Source organism: Callorhinus ursinus, unplaced genomic scaffold (genome assembly GCF_003265705.2).
Source record: "Callorhinus ursinus isolate GAN/ISIS: 27379988/994484 unplaced genomic scaffold, GSC_fseal_2.0 scaffold4, whole genome shotgun sequence".
Lineage (NCBI taxonomy): Eukaryota > Metazoa > Chordata > Mammalia > Carnivora > Otariidae > Callorhinus > Callorhinus ursinus.
Window position 1 is genome coordinate 92,269,462 of NW_027397066.1, and position 19,238 is coordinate 92,288,699.

Below are 19,238 nucleotides of genomic sequence, written 5' to 3' on the forward strand. Positions count from 1 at the left end.
GAAAATGCCTTTGATGGGTCCCAGCTGATGTACTTAGCAGACAAAGACTTTAAAACAGTAATATAAATACATTCAAAGAACTTAAAGGAAACCAAGCTTAAAGAATGAAAGGAAAGTATAATGACCGTGTCTCATCAGATAGTGAATATTTTTTTAATTAAATGGAAATTGTGGAATTAAAAAATATAATAAACCAAGTAAAAATTATTTGAGCTGGCAAAAGATAAAAATCAGTGAATTTGAAGATAGATTAATAGAGATTATGTGATCTGAAGAACAGAGAAAACAATGGAAAAAAATGAGTAAAACTTTAGAGAATTGTGAGACATGATTAAGCACACCAATGTACAAATAATCGGAATAACAAGTAGAGGAGAGAAAAGGAGAGAGTAAAAGTATTCTAAGATCTAATGGCTGAAATTATTTTCAAATTTAATGAAAAGCATTAAGTCAGACATCCAGGAAATTCGATAAAGTCCAAACAGAATGAACACAAAGCAGTCCACTTCCAGACACATCATAGTCAAAATGTTGAAAGATAGAGAAAGAAAATCTTGAAAGCAGTACAGGAAAACAACTCATCACATACAAGGGAACCCCAGTAAGATTAATAGTTGACTTCTCATCAGAAATACTGGAGAATAGAAGGCAATAGGGTAACACATTCAAAGTGCTGAAAGTAAAAACTTATCAATGAATGATCTTATATCCAGCAAAATTATCTTTCATAAATGAAGGTGAAACACATTCCCAGATAAACAAAAGCTGAGAATTTTTTGCCAGCAGATCTGTCTTACAAGAACTATCAGAGAAAGTTAGGAGGATGAAAGCATGTAACACCAGAGAGTACCTTGAATCCACACACACAAAAACAAAGAGCACTTGTAAAGGTAATTATGTAGATAATTCCAAAAGAGTATAATTACATATATCTTCTCAACTGATTTAAAAAGCAATTGCATAAAACAATATGTATATAATTGTATTGTTGAGTCTAAAACATATTGAAATGTAGTACACTTGATAATATCAGCACAAGAAAGGTAGTGGTATTGTTGTGAGAGCTTGTATTAGAGTGAGGAAATGACACCAAATAGTAACTCAAATCCACAGGAAGAAATGAAGAGAACCAGAAAGGGAGAGATGTTGAAATGACAGATTTCATACCAGCCAAAGAGCAAGAGATATTTAAAAATATATAAATGCTTATTCTTTTATCTTCTTTTTATTTATTTATTATTATTATGTTAATCACCATACATTACATCATTAGTTTTTGTTTTATCTTCTTTTGAGACACTTCCTCTCAATTGCTTATGACTAGGAACTGTACCTTTTCCCTACCTATAAGAGTTCACTTACAAAGACAAAGGGCAAGATTTAGAATGAAAGACAAGGGGTGTGCTCATGCACGTGTGTGTGTGTGTGTGTGTGTGTGTGTGTGTGTGTGTGTGTTGGGGGAAGGTGCATACAAGCTAAAATAAGCCTCTTGAACCATTATAGTACATAATCTTGCCGGATGCTATGGTTAATGCAGTAAGGAAAAACATTATTCTGGGATTTAATCTTTTAATTAATTGATAAAGTACTATTTATTAGTGTTCTTCATATTGATTTTCCTGGAATGCAGTAATTGGGATCTTCACTATTATTTGTTTGGTTACATCTTGCCTATTTTCAATATTCATGCATTAATCCTCATGCGGAGGAAGTCTCCTCCATTTAAGAGGCTATCCTTGACCCTGTCCCCAAATTTTCTGTCTTATCTAAAAATTTAGGTTTTGGCTTTATAAATGCTCAGTGCATACTTTATGGACAAGCTATATAGAAACGTTTACATACTGAGTTTTAAAATGGGAATAGTATTACCTAACTGGTAGAGTGCCATAGTTCTAGAATCAGTCCAAGATTCAATTTTGGTTCTTCCATATACTATTTATATATTAGGTATCTCTTTTTGAGTGAGTAGTCTCAGACACATAATACACCTTCCTCATAAAGTTATTTTGGATATTAAATAGAATAACATAGGAAACAGGCATAGCAGGTATTTAATACAATGTTTGTTACCTTAAGCCATAAATGCGAGTGGGGAAGATGCAGAGAAGAGAGGGATGTGACCAGAATAGAATTTATTTTAGGGGACAGTTAGAAAGTAGGCTGAATTAGTAGATTGGTTACATAGAATACTTCATAAGATCTTATAATCTAGATGGAAATGCCTAAAATATGGCAGGCACTGAGAATAAAAAAGTTAAGAGGAGAAAACATTATTTTTGCTGATTTGCTACTTACAGCCCATTGAGAAAGATAAACATAAATTAGATAATCACACAAACAAAACACAAAATTCATCTGATGTAAGGATAGCTATGTGGTATGACAAGAGCATTTACTAAGGAGATTTTTCTAGCAGAGGTCAGGACTGACTTTCATGAGATCTGACGAATGAATAGGAGTTAGTAGATGAAAAGAAGAAGGTAGAACATACCGGGCAGAGGAAATAACTTTTAAAAAGCTTTGGGTCAAGAAAAGCAAGCGAGTATGAGAGATGCAAATTAGGACAGGGAGGGGAAAGTAAAGAAAGTGAAGGAGGGAACAAAGTATTAAGATGAGGCTGAGTGAGAAAAGCAAGTAGAATCATGCAGGAAGAATTAGGTAGATTAGGGAGAAATGGATTCAGATGTCAGAATCAACAGGACCTACTGATAAATTGGATGTAGGAAATGAGGAAAAGCGTTTTGCAGATCATTCCTAGGGTTCTGGCCTGTAGAAATTAAGGATGGATTTCATTCCTGACAATCTGTTCATTGAATGAAGGCCAGTTTTCAGGAGGGAAATCATGGGTTTGGCCTTGGATGTGTTGAATATTGAAGTATATTCAAGATATTCAAGTGTAAATGTCAAGAAGGCAGTTGAATATATTCAAATGTGTAAAAGAAAGGTCTGAGTTGGACATAGTATTTAATTGATTTATTGATAGTAAATATAACTAATTTTTTAGGAACAGATTGACGGCAGTATTTAAATAGCTGTGTTGAGGATGATGAACCCACAAAGGAGACAAAGGCATAACCAGATGGAGTAAAGTAGAACCAGGAGAATGTGATATCATAAAACGCAAAAGAAGAGAAAAAATTGTCATCATAAATGCTACTTAGGAATGGAATAAATGAGAACTGAAAAATGCCTATTTAATTTATTGATAGGACAGTTTATTGGCAAACTTTTCAAGAGCTGTTTTGGTGGTGTAATGGGGACAGAGCCAGACTGGAACAGGATGAGATGTGAATGGATAGAATAATTATCCATGGATCTCTTGACCTAAGAGCTTTTGTTCAGGACTGTTTTTTCAAGGGTATTTGTTGTTAAGTGAACAGACTTGGAAGATGGGGACACTGTCTCCTTCTGGAACAGAGAGCAAATTTGTTTGCTGTCCAGTATAATAAAGATAATGTCTCCCTCTGGGACAAAGGTCAGGCAGGTTTGCATGTAGCCCATAATAGAAGATTAGAGTCCTCGAAATTCACAGTTCGTCGGCTGTATAAAACTCAGTGCCTGCAGCATCTGCCTGTGCCACTCTGTGTCACCCTGTGGGACTTAGGAGGAAAGGGGAACCAAGATCAACGTGAAACTCATGCCGCTTCATGTGGCCTGGGTAATAAAGTCCTTTGCCTCTAACCCAGACGTCTTATGTCTTCTGCCAGCATCCATGAAACTGTGATAGGCTAATTTGTTAACCTGCAGGTAGGATAAAATGTCAGTCTCTTAGAGTTCTTGGTAACCATGAAAAAAAAATGGAAACAAGCCAAGTGAATTGTTTCAAACAGTTGGACTATGAAAAAGAAAAGACAAGGCAGAATTAATAGAGGCTGTGGCATGGAGGGAGTCTTGTATTAAAGAGTAAAGATCTAAGCATGTAGAAATATTGATGAGGGGCCAGTTGAGAGGGAGAGATTGAATATACATGAGACAGAGAATAATGGTAGAGGGATAGTCTAAGGTAGGAAAAGAGCCTACATGTAGGTCAGAGGAATTGGGACAAAGAAGGGTAACACTTCCTCGTTTCTTTATGTGTAACAAAAAAGAATGCAGAGAAGAGGGACCTAAACCGAAGTACGTTGTTACATTTAGTATAATAAACTTAAGGAAGCTCTTTTCTGACTGCTTCTCTTTTCCCTGAAAAGCAGAAGCTCGGGTAATTGGCTGGAGGAGGGGGATAGCGAAAGAGAGAAGCAGAGGTTTGAAAGAGAGAAGGGGTCTGAAAGTCTGTGAAGGGAGCAGAAAAAATGAGCTGAGCAGAGAAATGAAGTAGGAATGCAGGGTATTTGAAGATCTGTTGGGGGCTAATGGTCAAAAACTAGTGGTACCAATATACCCAATGTTATGACTTTGTCTAGCACCACCCAGGTGCAGGCAGAGAAAATAGTTACGTTCCTCTAAAAGTAAGGTTTTGCCCAATAAGACAATGGAGTTGAAAACTTTGTGGAAATTCTGGGCCATAAGCTGAGTGAGGATAAAGAAGAAGGGAATGGACTCGGCTCGTGGATGGAGAGAAGTTAGAGATCGGTGGACTACAAGCCCAACAAGGTTGAAAAAATAGTCAATGGGAGTAGCTGAATAAGCAAGGTAAAATGAGAAAAGGTTGCAGCAAGAAGATTTAGGAGTTGTTCATTCATTCATTAGTTCTGTCATTCATTCAATAAAAACCTCAAATCACAGACTAGTATGTGCAATCTAAAAATTACTTTCCTCTTGCTTGGTATGCATCTTGAGATGTGTACTTGAGATGTATAAATTTACCTACCCAGTTATGATTTCCTTGGGTTTGCCTCATTGTGACTGGCTCTCCTTGATAGCTATGGAAGGCCAACCAAAAGTAGCAAGGAAAAATCAGCATTTTAGTTTTTACCCTATATTTTCTTGTGTTGTCTGAATATGTATAATAACCATTTATCCATGTGTTCAAATGTAGTTTTTTAAAACAACTTTTAGAAAGCTATATCTAAAAATGCCCACTTGGATAACCCCCATTAATTGCTGTTTTTAATATCATCAATACATTTATCATACTAGTTATTGCTAGTAACAATAAATCCACATTAATGAGGAAGTAGTTGAGCACTGTTGTGAAGAACACAGGCTTTGGAATTAACAATACTTACTGTAAAAATGGAGATTAAATACCATGAAGAATGTAAAGTACTTAACACAATATCCAGTATATAGTACACATTCAGTTAATAATAGCTATTATTTTTATTGTCATCATCATTGTCATCATCATCATCATCATCCATAGTCAGAATTCTTGATTCCAAGTGACAAAATTCAACTCCCCTAAATTTTGCAAAATAGGAATTTACTGACTCATGTAACTAAAAAGACCAGAGGTAGATGCACTAGCCAGAGTCTGGTGTTGAAACTATATCAACTATATCATTTCTTGGCTTTACTTTATATTGGCTTCATTTATAGCAAGCTTTCCCCTCATGGTAATAAGATGCCCTGCATCTTACCAGCTAACCAACAGGAGTGAAAGAAAAATGTCTCTTTTTTAATAGTTGCAGCAAAAGTCTTGGGCAGAGGTGTTTCGTTGGCCTATCTTGGGTTACATGCTCATTCCTTAACTAATCATATGTCCAAGGAAATGGAATATTCTGATTGGACAGACCTCGAACAGGGGAATGGGAACATCTTCAACCAAGACACAGGGACTAAGAGCGGATGGGGGATGGTTTCTCCAAAGTTAAATCAAGGGGCTGCTAGCAGGAAAAGGTGGAATAAATACCAGGCAGGCAAAAACAGCAGATTTCCAATACCGTACACGTAATACTGTGCAGTAATACAGATGTTATACTGCAAACAGGAAAACAGTTGAAAGCGCATTTTTTTTAAAGATTTTATTTATTTATTCATGAGAGACAGAGAGAGAGGGGGGGGGCAGAGGGAGAAGCAGGCTCCCAAGGAGCAGGGAGCCCGATGCGGGACTCGATCCCAGGACCCTGGGATCACGACCTGAGCCGAAGGCAGACGCTTAACCATCTGAGCCACCCAGGCGCCCGAAAGCGCATTTTAAATTGTCATGCATTCAGCAAAAGCCTGTTTACAGAATGTAGCCTATACTCTTCTTAAAGTGAATAAACAGACGTCGTGCCGTACTAGTGTGCACAGATTGTGCCATTGGTAAGGATGTTCCATAGAAAACATCCCACCTCAACTTCTATATAAATAAATTGTCATAACACTTGAAGAAAAATACAACTGAATTTTAATTATGAGAAAGATGATCACTAAGGTATTAATTATCTCAAGCAACATGGTACAATAGAAAGAGAAGTAAAAATCACAAGATATAAGGCTACCAAAAATATAGTAGTAGTAATAATAGTTACCATATATTGAATGATTAGTATGTGTATTCTAAAAGCTTTTTACCCATTTCTTCATTTTAGTATCACAACTCTCTTGAGTTAGGTATTACTATGTTCCTTTTATACATGGGGAAACTGAGGGTCAGTGGTTAAGTAATTTGCCTTCTGTGTGTGCAGAGCAACATTTGAATCTGTCCTAGTTGCTTCTAAAGCCTGTGCTGTCATTAATAAGCTGAGCGACTTAACCTCCTATTCCTTATTTCTTAAAGTAGATTTTGTTTTAATTATCTCTAAGGATACTTCTCTCTTAAAAATCCTCTGACTATGTAAGGGTTCACCTTTAATTTCTCATCATTAATTTTGTGTATCTTATAAGAAGGTTTTGAATCAATTATAACACCTCTTTATTTTTATGTATGTCTTTAATCATGGATGAAAAAATAATAATATCACTATATTGGTAAGAACACTTCAGCGTGCATGTCATAACATTATTGTACACTCATGAAGGAAACTGCGCTTTTGACAAATGTTCTTTCATCAGGACCTCAAATACAAAGAATAAAATCTGGCAAATACACAAAGTGACTGATGTTAGAACAGAGCGAAAAGCACCATCTGAATTTCTGCACTGGTATACCACTTTCTGTATGAAGTGTTTTGTGTGGTTGGCTTTTTGGTTTTTGTTGTTGTTGTTGCCATATTGCATTTCTGCCAAGTGTATCTCCTCATACTTGTCTGGAATCTTTTTTTCCACATCTGAATCTGAATTCTAGTCAATACTGAAAGGACTATGAAAAATCCACTCAACTGCTGCATGGTTTACATGTTTGTATAAGATAAAAATTAAAATTTGAGTAATTTTTTGCTTGATAAACTCACTTTCAATATACTGTAAACTGTGAGAAAAGATGTAAAGCAAAAAAAGATGCCGATGTTCATTTCACTTTGTTAAATGTATTCATTCTGTGAAAAATGAAAACATGTTTACATTGCTTTTTTTTTGCAGTTCAAATATGTAAAATTTACTCTGAAAACTAAGTAGCATTACACAGAGGCTAGCTATTAATATAATAATAACTGGAGGGAGTATAGTATAGGGATTAATGGAGTGGTCTCTGGAGTACGAGCTCCTCCATTTACTAAGAATAAGTCAATGGCCAGACATTTAATACCTGTGAAATTTAGTTACCTTATCTGCAAATGAGGGAAAATAATAATGCCTCCACAGCCTGTGGAAAGATCAAACAAGATAAAGTTTGTAAAGCCAGTACCTGGCCTATAGTAGGCACGCAGTTTTAGATTTTCTAACATATCATTGATAATACCACCACTTATTACTATTACTCTGAAAATTACAAACGGGAGAGAGTCAAGGACTCAAGATCTCCTCTGTTTATATTACTCTCTACTCTTCAAATACAATGGTTTAGAAATTGAGCGGAGCATGTAAATTTTTTTAATTTAATTTTATTATGTTATGTTAATCACCATACCTTACATCATTAGTTTTTGATGTAGTGTTCCATGACTCATTGTTTGCATATAACACCCAGTGCTCCATTCAGTACGTGCCCTCTTTAATAACCATCACCAGGCTAACCCATCCCCCCACCCCCCTAATTTTTTTTTCTTTTTTAGAGAGAGAGTGGTGGGGGGAAGGGCAGAAGAAGAGGAAGAGACAATCCAAGCAGGCTCCATGCCCACCATGGATTTAGGGGGAGGGCTCAATCTCACAACCCTGAGATCATGACCTGAGTCAAAACCAAGAGTCAGATCCTTAACCAAGTGAGCCACCCAGGCGCCCCAAGCATGTACATTTTAGCTAGCAGCTACTATATCTTGTAATCTAGTCTAGAATTTATTTATAAATATTTGAACAAATTCACATCTGTACTCATGGAGGTATAAAATATTTGATGTTACATGTAACTTTTGTTTATTTTTTGTGGGTTTTTTGTTTTGTTGCCTGATATGTTGTTATTGTAAAATACTTCTATTGTTCATTCAACAAATACTTATTATGAACCTACAATAGGCCTGGCACAGTGTGATATACTAAGTATTAATGTTAAAATTTATAAGACATAGTTCTAGCCCTTAATGGCCTTGCCCTTCCTATCAAAGCTAGTGACAGGAAATAGATACATAAAGAAATAGTTTTTATAATAAAATACTGTGGAAGGCAGAATAATGCCTCCCCAGAAATGTCCATATTTTAGTCCTTAGAATTTGTGAATGTGATACCTTAAATGGCAAAAGGGATTTTGCAGATGGGATTAAATTTAAGGACTTTGAGATGGGGAGATTATCTGGATTATCCCATTAGGCTAGATCTAATCACATGGGTCCTTAACTGCAGAGAAAGCAGAGAACCTTTCCCTGCTGTGGTCAGACAGAAAAGTTAACTAAGAAGAAGGGTCAGAAGAGCTGCAACATTGCTGGCTTTGAAGATGGAGGAAGGGGGCCAGGAGCCAAGGAATATGGACAGCCATTAGGAGCTAGTAAAGGTAGGCAAATAGATTCTCTCCTAGAGCCTCTAGAAAGAAATGCAATCCTGCTGACATGACTTCTAACCTACAGAACAATAAGGTGATAATTTTTTGTTGTTTTAAGCCACTAAGTTTATTGTAATTTCTTATATCAGGAATAGAAAACTGATTAAAAAAATACAATAAATTGTCTTTACTTAAAGGATTGTATGTGGAGAAATAGAAGAAGATAAGGATCACTTTCCAAAGTTGTGTCAGAAGAGCTAGGAAGACTTTTCCAAGAAGACCCACAAAAGTCATTGTTCCAAAGTGGATCACATGCACTTTCCAAAGCCAGCTTCTGGTAAAGAGAAGTTTATTACTCTTAAGACATGTCATCTCTGGAGCTGTAGGTCTGCCTCACCTGAGGAATGTGGGCTGGAATAGGTTCTAATAAGAAAGAGGAAAGAGGGAGTGGATGCTTAATAATTTCCCAAACAGAAATACTGCTAACCCCATTAGAATCTATACATTGCTTTGAAATTACTGTAATAAAAATACTTTGGAAAAAAAAGATCATCTTTTGTTTGGCAAGAAGTGAGCAAGGTAGAAAACCTATCAAGATATTGCTCCAATGCTTGCCAGACACATGATAAATTTTCTCCATTTATTCAACAAATATTTATTGAGTTCCTTCTATGTGCTGCTATTCCCAACACAGCCCCTGCTACATACTGATACTAGAGGATAAATGGTCAGTCAAAATAGATATTGTCCATATCCTCATGTACAGTGATAGAGACATTCATCAAATAATCACACACACACATCTACACTGATTTAGAATACATTGAAAGGGCATTATATCGTGCTATGAGATTGAGTTGAGGCTTAGGCTGAGGCTAAAGGAGGAGCAGGCATTAACTGAGCATGGGAGGGAGGAGAGTGTGTTAGGCAGAGAAAACAGCATGTGCAAATCTTTGGCAGGCAAAAGCATGGCCTGTTCAAGAAGTCAGAGATCTTTGTGGCTGAAATACAAAAAGGCAGAGGGAGGCTGATGGCAGGATGAGGCCAGAGACCCAGAGAGAAGCCAGACTAAGCAGGGCCTCCTTGATCATGTAAAAAATTTGGCCTTAATCCTAAAAGCAGAGTGGAGTGATTGGGTTTGCATTTAAAAGGATCACTTTGGCTGTTGTGTGGTAGATAGTTTATAGGCGAACCAAGGAAGGTGCAAGAGCAGTTAGGAAACTACTAGAATACTCAAGGCAAGAGATGTTAATAGATTATTTGGGGATTACAGCAGCAGATAGAATAGCAATATACACAATAAGGAAATATTTAGAAGGTAAAATAGAGAGGACATGTTGATGAACTAGATGTAACAGGGAGGGATGTGGGAGGAATCATGAAGGCCTCAGGTTTCTGGCCTTTGGATCTGGCATATGGATGGTGGTATCATTCGTGTAGCTAGAGAGCATTGAAGGAGCACTACTTTCTCACAAACCATCCAGGCTTTTTAAATTTTATTGTAAATAAGAATTTATAAAAATTATTGAATTGAATGCACTTTTGATATCTGCATGAGGCAGACCAGAAAAAGCAAAATTCTTTTAATTGTGGTAGTTTTGTAGCATTACATGTATTTCATTTTATCTACCCTATCCACTACTCAAATCATAATATATTTCTTAATACAACTTTCCTAATTTCAATATACTGTATTGCAGTAATTCTATTTAGCTATCCCACTTATCAACTTTGTAAACTTAAAAAAAAAAAGCCTTAAATGCACTAATTGATGGAAAGAAGGGAGAAAACAAACTAATCAATTATAAGCATGCAGGTTTTTTATCTCAACTACTATACCTACAGTGGAGTACTGATGGCAGCCCCTACCAGACCTCAAGAGCCAATTGTTAAATTTTCAGGAACCTTGCAAGCTAATTGTAAGTAGCCTGAAATTGAGCACAGCAGAAGGACTGGCTACAGAAACTGGAAAAAACTATGGAACTGGCAAACAATTCAAATCAGAGATCCACCCACCCCAACTCCCACCCCGGACAAAGCCTACTGCTAAACCCTTACCAGCGCACCAATGTTTGTACCTTTTAGAATTATGGTATTTGGGGTGGATATTCTGGACATAGAAAATACTGTAATGAGACTGACTATAATCTCACTGATTTAAAAATGCTGCCTATTCTTTTTCCCCATGTGCTTAAATGTCTTTCCTTTAGGATTGTTTGAAACCTATCTAATTCTTTGCTGGATATTTTGGATGTTTCCACAGAACTTCATTTGTGAATATAGGCCACTTTTAGGCATTCTTCTAATGATTTTTACTTTTTCCTCTCCTTTAGATTGCCCAGATTAAGAAGTGCTGCAGTCAAGTGGCAAAATTTTAGTAATTATTGAATCTGATTATAGGTATATAGGGGATCGTTGTATTTATTTTTCTCTAATTTTGTGTGTGCTTGAAGTTTTTCATATTAAAAAACAAAGCAGGCTGGAGCAGCCACATCTTGCCCAGACCAGCCCTTCCTTGGTCTTCCACTTCCAGTCTCAATCCCAGCAGGTATTCTCAGGACCTGAGACGATGCGATCCATTGCTGCCTCCTCACTTGGCCTCTAGGAGTTAGCTAATTCCTTGTTTTGATTTAAGTCTTGCAACACCTACTTCTTCCCTGAAAAACCCACAAGCAGCCTGTAGAAAAATTTAAAGTGAATCTTCAGAAGGAACCATATCAGATTAGGGTACTTTCTTTGTACTACAACCACAAAAATACTGAAAGAAAAAAGTCTTAAAATTCTTCAGTAACAACAGAAAACCCCAAAGTACAATGAGTGCATAGATTAAAAGAAATTGGAAAAAGTAAAAAAGAAAACAAAAAACTTTAATAAAAAGTAAAAAAAAAGAAGGCCAGAAATGATTATCAACAATACAAGACACTGGAGGAGTAGAGAGAAGTGAGGCCCCGGAAGAATTACAAACTAAATCAAGTAGTCTTCAAGTTCTGTCCTGAAGAAGAGAAGGGCTTGATCTCAGGCAAGAACAAGACTTTTTTTTCTTTTATAATGTGGAAGGAATATCATCATGGAACATATAAAAGTATGAGAAGCTGAGAAACATAAAATTCACCCAATCACGGCACATCAGCGAGGAATAAACACAAAAATTGAGGAAAGGTTAACAAGTAAATTATAATTGAAGAGAAAATTATTATCAAAAGGAATCATGTAAATCCATTTTATGGGTTAGAAAACTGAAACTCATGAAAGTGATTTGGTCAAGGTCACTCAGTTTAAGTGTTAGAGCCTGGATTTTAACTCTCTGGATTTCAACTCCCTCTACAGCATTTTGTTTTTTCCACTCTTTTTTTTTTTTTTGGTAGAAATGCAAGTTCAAAACTAATTTTAAAATTGTATGTAAATATAATTCAAAAATAATTCTGGCTTAAAATATAATTAACAATGTTTCCCCAATAAGTTTCATTTTTCTATTTCATCAATGACACTCTGTTCTACATAAATTGCTATTATAAGGGGAAGGATCACTTTAAAGTCCTATTGAAAATCATTTTATCTGCTATTGCAAATAAAAATTAGATTTTTTTCACTCCCTCTTTCCTTAAATATATACTTTAAATTGTATATATTTAGACTAGATAATAATGCATTTTTAAAATGAAAAATATTTTTATTTATATATTGATGGCTGAAATGATCAAGCTTTGGTTTCTACTAAAGGAATCTAAGTTTGATTCACGTATTTAAAGAGTGCCTCAAAACTTGCTCCAATTCATTGGCTCTTTTTGGCAGGTGACTTTTGTCTTCTAAGTTTCCTTTCCTCTGGTATAGACAGCATACTTAATGGTATTTAATACTACTTTTTCCTATGTCAAACCCTATACCTAAAAATTTTTTGTTATATGAATAATTCTCCATCTTGCACCTACAGTGAGCTAGAAGGTATTCAGTAAATAATGACTGATTTGAATCATGACTCCTAAATGCAATTAGGTTTAATAAATTACCAGACAACTTTGTCACCTACATGACTTAGTTTTTCTTTTGTGGCTGTATTAGGGTCTAGTGAGGAGAAATTATATCAGTGATTTCAACAAAGATAATTTAATTCAAAGAATGATTAATTAGGTGTTGGAGAATGGAAAAGGTGGAAACAGAACAGTAAGGCAGTGATTTCTCAAATGATGGTCACCAGGCAGGCATCATAAGCATCAACTGGAAACTTATTAGAAATGCAAATTCTGACTCCAACCCCTAGCCCTGGTTTATGAATCAGAAACCCTGGTGATAGGCCCAACAGTCTGTGCTGTAACAAGCCCTCCAGGGGATTACAAAGTATGCTAAAATTTAAAAATTATGTAGGTAACAACAACTGGAAGCAGCCCCCACTCCTAGGCCTGGGCTGGGGCAGCAAACAAAGGGGTAGAATTACTAAAACTGAGAAGATTGGGGAAAGGCCCTGTGGAGCTGAAACTCAGACTTTCAAGAACTCATCATTGCTCACCCAGTGCTGGCGTCTCTGTACTCAGAGGGGGGGATCCCATAGAACTAAGAACAAGATAGCTGAGGAATAGGCACCCACAAGTTGGATCTGGTGTCTCAAGAAGGCACATTGAGATTGGTTCTGCAAGTGTTGGGAAATCCCCAAACTGAGATCAGTGGCTGCTACTGGAAGAAATTACTACTACCAGAGTGAAGAACTGTTGCTAGAACAAAACTGACAGCACCAGCAAACCCACTGGAGCAAACGATAGCAAATCCCTTTCCTTCTCCAGCTGTGCAGTGTCTCATTCACCCCTCTATTGGCAGAGACTAACAAGGAGCCAAATATGTTTCTAGAATTACAAGGAGTGGTTTGAAGCTGAGAGACAGTAGCTCAATAACTGGCGTGAAGGCCTTACTTGTAATAAGAGGTAATAGAAATAGTAAGCATTTTTTGGAAATAGTAAACATTTTTTGATATGCATATTGTGTACACGTGGACATTTTCTTAGGAGCTGACTTCTAGGTGGACTTTTGGACGTAGTGTACAAAATTATTCCTATGTGAAAACTCTTTGTCTCTCCTGATGGGATTAATAAGATACACTTAGGACATTTCTAGAATTTGGACAAGAAACTATGCAAGGGCCTACACGGAGGTCTCCTTAGCCAAAAAAGCCAAGACTGAAAGATCACAACAGTGATGGCTGAGGAATGCTCAATAGTAGCAACAAGATTTGCTCAAGTCAGCTGAGGCTAGGTTTCTTAAAGTCTCAGTGTCAACGGAATGGACGAAAAAGCTTACTTAGACAAGACAGAGCAATTTGGGTCCCTGCCTGAAAACAGGAAGTTGGTAGAAAAGTTATTTTTAAATCATTGTAAAGAATAAGGACAATACAAACATGATTCCTCATTTAAGCAGCTGTCTTTTAAAATCCCAGGAAACTAGAAAATGAATGGAAATGAATCAGCTCCTTCCTTAATCTTATAAATCAGTGTTCTGATAGTTGAGGGTCCAATGTTGATTCTACAGAAATCAATAAATCAGTGCTTTCCATATCCTTGAAAGGTGGGCACAGACATAGTTGTTCTATATGTTAATCAAAAGGAACATTCCCAGATATTTACTGAATGATTATCAGAATACGCCCCGTATTTTGGGAGAACGATGAGATAGTCGTTATTCTTACGGACCTTCCCCTATTTCTCATTTTATGTTTATGTTTTGTTTTCTGTTTTTTTGTTTTTGTTTTTGTTATAAAGGATATTGAAGAATCACAAAACCACACTGGCGAGCCTGTTGGAGATGACTACAAAAAGATGGGAACACTTTTTGGTGAATTGAACAAAAGCCTCATCGACATGGGCTTCACAAGGATGTATTTTGGAGAACGAATTGTGGAACCAGTAATAGTCATTTTCTTTTGGATTATGCTGTGGTTCCTTGGCCTACAAGCCCTTGGACTAGTTGCTGTTCTTTGCCTAGTCATTATTTATGTGCAACAGTAAAATACGGCCGAATAAGCTGTTGTTTCACATTTGGTAGCCATATATGTGATTGGTGAAGTTATATATTTCACTACATGAAAGCCGAAAAGTTTGCCTTGTTTCAAATTGTGTGCTGTTTTGTAATGAAATTTATAAGTGGATGTTGTTTCAAATTAAACTCAACTCTTGATAATAACAGGGTTGAATATACATTTTGTAGCTTATTCAAAAGTCTTGTTTTACTACTGTGATCTGTGCCCACTTTTAAACACCCCACCCTGGTCCCAAACCAAATCTTAAAACCACCAAAAGTGAGCAGGGAAAATAACAGGATATGGAATTCAAACCACGTTGTAGAGAATTCCAATAAAATATTTTAGAAGAAAAAGGATGAAACAAGGAGCTAAAGTTTTAATGGGATAATTGTCCCCACCCATACCCACCAAATAACCCCTTATTATTTGGGAAATAACTTGGATATCTACTGTTCCTGCTCAGCCCAAACCAATATAAATGATAATTACTAGACACTACCTTAATACTGTGATGAAAATCAGTAAAGCTAGCACATTTTCTAAAGATTGAAAAGGATATATTTATTATGGCTGATGAAAGTTAAATGTAACTTTTTTATAATGTAATATTTGGGCCTGGAATTGCTTCAGTATATCATTTGAAGTTTTAGACAATTTTGGTGCTAATTACCTTTTGTGAATTTTTTAAGTCTCATAAGCCACATCCATTGCTGGCTGCACCCCATGGTAATGCTATATTTTCTTGTATCTAACAAGTTGTGTATTTTTTTTCTAGAGAGACATTTTCCAAGTATTTTTTTCCAGAAATTTACATTTTATAGTTCTTTTATAGCAATTACTCTAAGATTTTAAAAAATCTATTTCCTATCTTGGCATGGATTTTCCCCCCCAAAGTTGATTTGTATTATGGCTAAAATATTTTACTATGCCTTTAAGGAAAAAAAAATCAGCTCATTTTCTTTGATGTCTGTATAGGAAAGTACAGTATTACAGTATAAAACCAAATGCTTAAATTTGAAATTTAACAGCCAATTGTAATAATATTCCTCTAAGGCTAAAGCCAAGTCAGTAATTGGCCAGTCATGTTATTAATGTGTTTTAATTCAGCACTTTGGGGTTTTATATTGAAACAAGCATTTCTTTAAATACACTTTGAAAACAGAAAATGGCTTAGTGATTTTTTGGATTTTGTTGAAGAACCTAAAATCTGTACACTTGTGTCTCAGAGACCTTCTATACAGATAAAGGAGGGGTACTAAAGATTCAAGTTAAATAAGGGAAATGGGACAATGAGGTATTTTTATCTTTGGCAGGGTAGTAACTAAAGTGTATAAAGTGTTTAATATTCTGCTTTGTAAAGTTTTTACCCAATCCTGTTTAAAAATTTTATTCCATGAGTTCTCAGTGTCTTCCATGCTGAAGCAGAAAACTGATGAAAAATGTTCACTTAGATGTCTAAAATTAGATAATCCTGAACAAAAATACCAATCAGAGGGCACTAAAAAGTACTGTGGATTTGTATAAATACAGACCTTTAAAGTTTGACACAAAAGAAAAGACTTTGTACTATATCAGTGTGGTTTTATTGGGTTTGAAATATTTTTATAGAAACCTTTATGAATTTGGCATAAGGCCAAGTTATTTGAAAAGGTGTCTTCATTTGTACACAGTAGAATTGTGAGGCTTTTAATAGAAGTCATGAGATTTTGTATATCTGCATTAAATATTAAAAAGTACATTCTTTTCCAATGCTACCAAGAATTTTAATTTTCCTTTGGAATATAAAAAAGATATAGTATGCATAATAATGGCTCTAATTCCACCAGTGCTAATATTGAAAAAAAAGTTTAAAGTAAGTTTGAATAGTAATTATTTAAAGTAGACTGTCAATACTGTGTATCTGCACACTGCTGTTAATAGGGTATATATTAAATCACATTAAGAGATATTTTGCTGCTATTCTTTCTGAATTTTTTATTGGTTAGAGCAGTATACCATCAAATTCTTTGCTTTGATAGGGAAAAAACAAACTTTGCTTATTTGATGGAAATAATACATTTTCTTTTATGAAATATATTAGAATGTAGATTATACTTGTACCCTGAAATGAAAAGAAACTGGTCGTTTCTTTGGTTCACAGCATAAGGAATTAAATGGGAAATGGTTCTCAATCATTTCAGTCTCGGATACAAGCCAATTTTAGAAACTGTTATTCCTTATGAATAAGGACATAGAAGTTACATTGCTAAGGTTATTAGATTATTAATGTATACATCATTCATACCACAGCTCTCAGTTCAAATGGAAAAGGTTAAACCCTACAAATAAACTGGCCAGAGATGAATAAGTCAATTTTCCTTAAGGCGAAAACTTGATGTCTTGTAGAATTCAGTCCTCTCATATCTTAAGCTGTGATATGCAGGTATTTTCCCATCCCTGGTCACCAGTCAAATCATACTCGGTCCAGTAGTGTGCCAGAGCCAGCTTGCACTGACTTGCAGAAATCAACTGTAACCTTTTCCCCCCAGTCCTTCAGTGGCATCAGTTGGTAGCCTGAAATTGTCTATGAGGGGAGTATTTACACTATCAAAATTGGCAAACACAACAAATCGGGGCTCTTTTCTCCTGGCAAGCCAGTTGTTAAACATATGTTAGCATGCCACCTATTAACCACCCTAGAGGTCACATCCCCATTTTGACTTCTATAGATCGAAAAGGAAGCATATTGAGGCAAATCCCCATCAACCCATCCAAAACTGTATTTGGATCTTTTCCATGTGGCAATTTTGAATTATGGTTGTCATCTAACCAACACATCTCTATGTAATCACATGTTTTGATCAGAGAAAATCTCTCTGGGCTGTCACTGAGCTGCATATCCATTCATCCAGATGATCAGAAAATAAACAATTACAGAACTGATGGAAGGCAAATTATAGCATAAGTGAAGATTTGTTGTAAAGTAGAAAGCTCAAAATAGTCAAAGCTAGATCCTGAGCAATTAAGGGCTGCTTGCATGGTTTGTAGATTATATTTAACCGTTATTTTACAAATGTTTACTGATTTCAGGTTATTTTAAATGTTTTTATTGTCAATTCATGGCTTCAAAAGGTCAAAGAAGAGAAAACAATAAGACTTTCATACCTGTTGATACTTCTGGTAATAGGCTTGGCCAAGGAGAATATAAGGAGAACACAGCCTACTCTCTCACCACCCTGCACATTGCCTTGGACACAATGTGTCCACTCCCATAGTTTCCGTTGCCATTTCATACTAACAACTCTGCAATCAGTATCTTCAGTTCAGAGCACTGTACAGATTATAAAATCCATACATTCAGTTGCTTGCCCAACATTTGTACTTGCTTATCCCTTAGTACCTCAGGTTCAGTATGTCCGAAATAAAAAAGAACTCAGCATCCTTCTCCCAAACCTTTTTTTTCTTTCGATGTTTCCAATCTCAGCAAATGACAGTTGTCTCCTACACTGCCCACTTATAACCAGTCACTGAGTTCTGTCTATCTAACTTCCTAAAAAATGTCTTTAATCTTTACACTTCTCTTGATTCCCAGTATCACTAACTTAGTTCAAACCACCATCATCTCCCTAGATTGCTATCACGGAATCCTAATTTGTCTCCCCTGCCTTCATTTTTCCCTCTACAGTCAGAGTAATCTTTCTAAATCATAACTCTGATCTCTTGGGCCTAAATCTTTTCAATGGTTTCCTGTTGCCATTGTGATAAAGTGCTTACTCCTCACTCTGTTTTACAAGGCCCCTCAAGAACTGGTTCTTGTGCACCTCATCTGTTTGTACTACTGCTGTCCCTTTCCAACATTCAGCTTTACTCAATTTGTTTTTTCAGTTCCTTGTGAGAGACATGCTTACTCACTTTGAGAACTCTGTACATGCTTCAGCTTCTCTCTTTAGCCTCTTCCCACCAAACCGACCAACACATCCACAGCTTTAAGACCTTTAGACATAATGTCCCCCAGGAAAATTTCTCTATTAAATCCAGTTTTGATATTTTATGTGCTTTCAGAGAACTCTGCACTTCCCCTATCAGTACTTGTCATGCTATATTGCAATAGCTTATTTGTCAGCTTCTTCCTTAAAAAAAAAAAAAAAGATTTATTCATTTATTTGAGAGGGAGAGAGCACACAAGCACCCACTCAAGTGGGGAGGAGTAAGAGGAGAGGGAGAGACAGAATCCCAGGCAGGCTCCGTGCTGAACACAAGCCCGAGGCAGGGCTGGATCCCTCCAACCCAAGATCCCTACCCTAGCTGAAACCAAGGGTCCACCGCCCAACCTACCAGAGCCACACAGGCAGCCCTGTCAGCCTCTTCCCTTAGACAACAGGC

At 36.2% G+C, this 19,238-nt stretch overlaps 1 protein-coding gene across 1 annotated transcript in view; it reads left to right on the forward strand.

The window, feature by feature from the left end:
- FAM241A (family with sequence similarity 241 member A) overlaps positions 1 to 16,824 on the forward strand; it is a 42,105-nt gene extending 25,281 nt beyond the window's left edge. The window contains exon 2 of the mRNA XM_025874051.2: positions 14,617 to 16,824. Coding sequence (XP_025729836.1) covers positions 14,617 to 14,862 — 246 coding nt within the window. The 3' untranslated portion in view covers positions 14,863 to 16,824. The remainder of the gene's footprint in view (positions 1 to 14,616) is intronic.
- Positions 16,825 to 19,238: the final 2,414 nt, after the last annotated feature.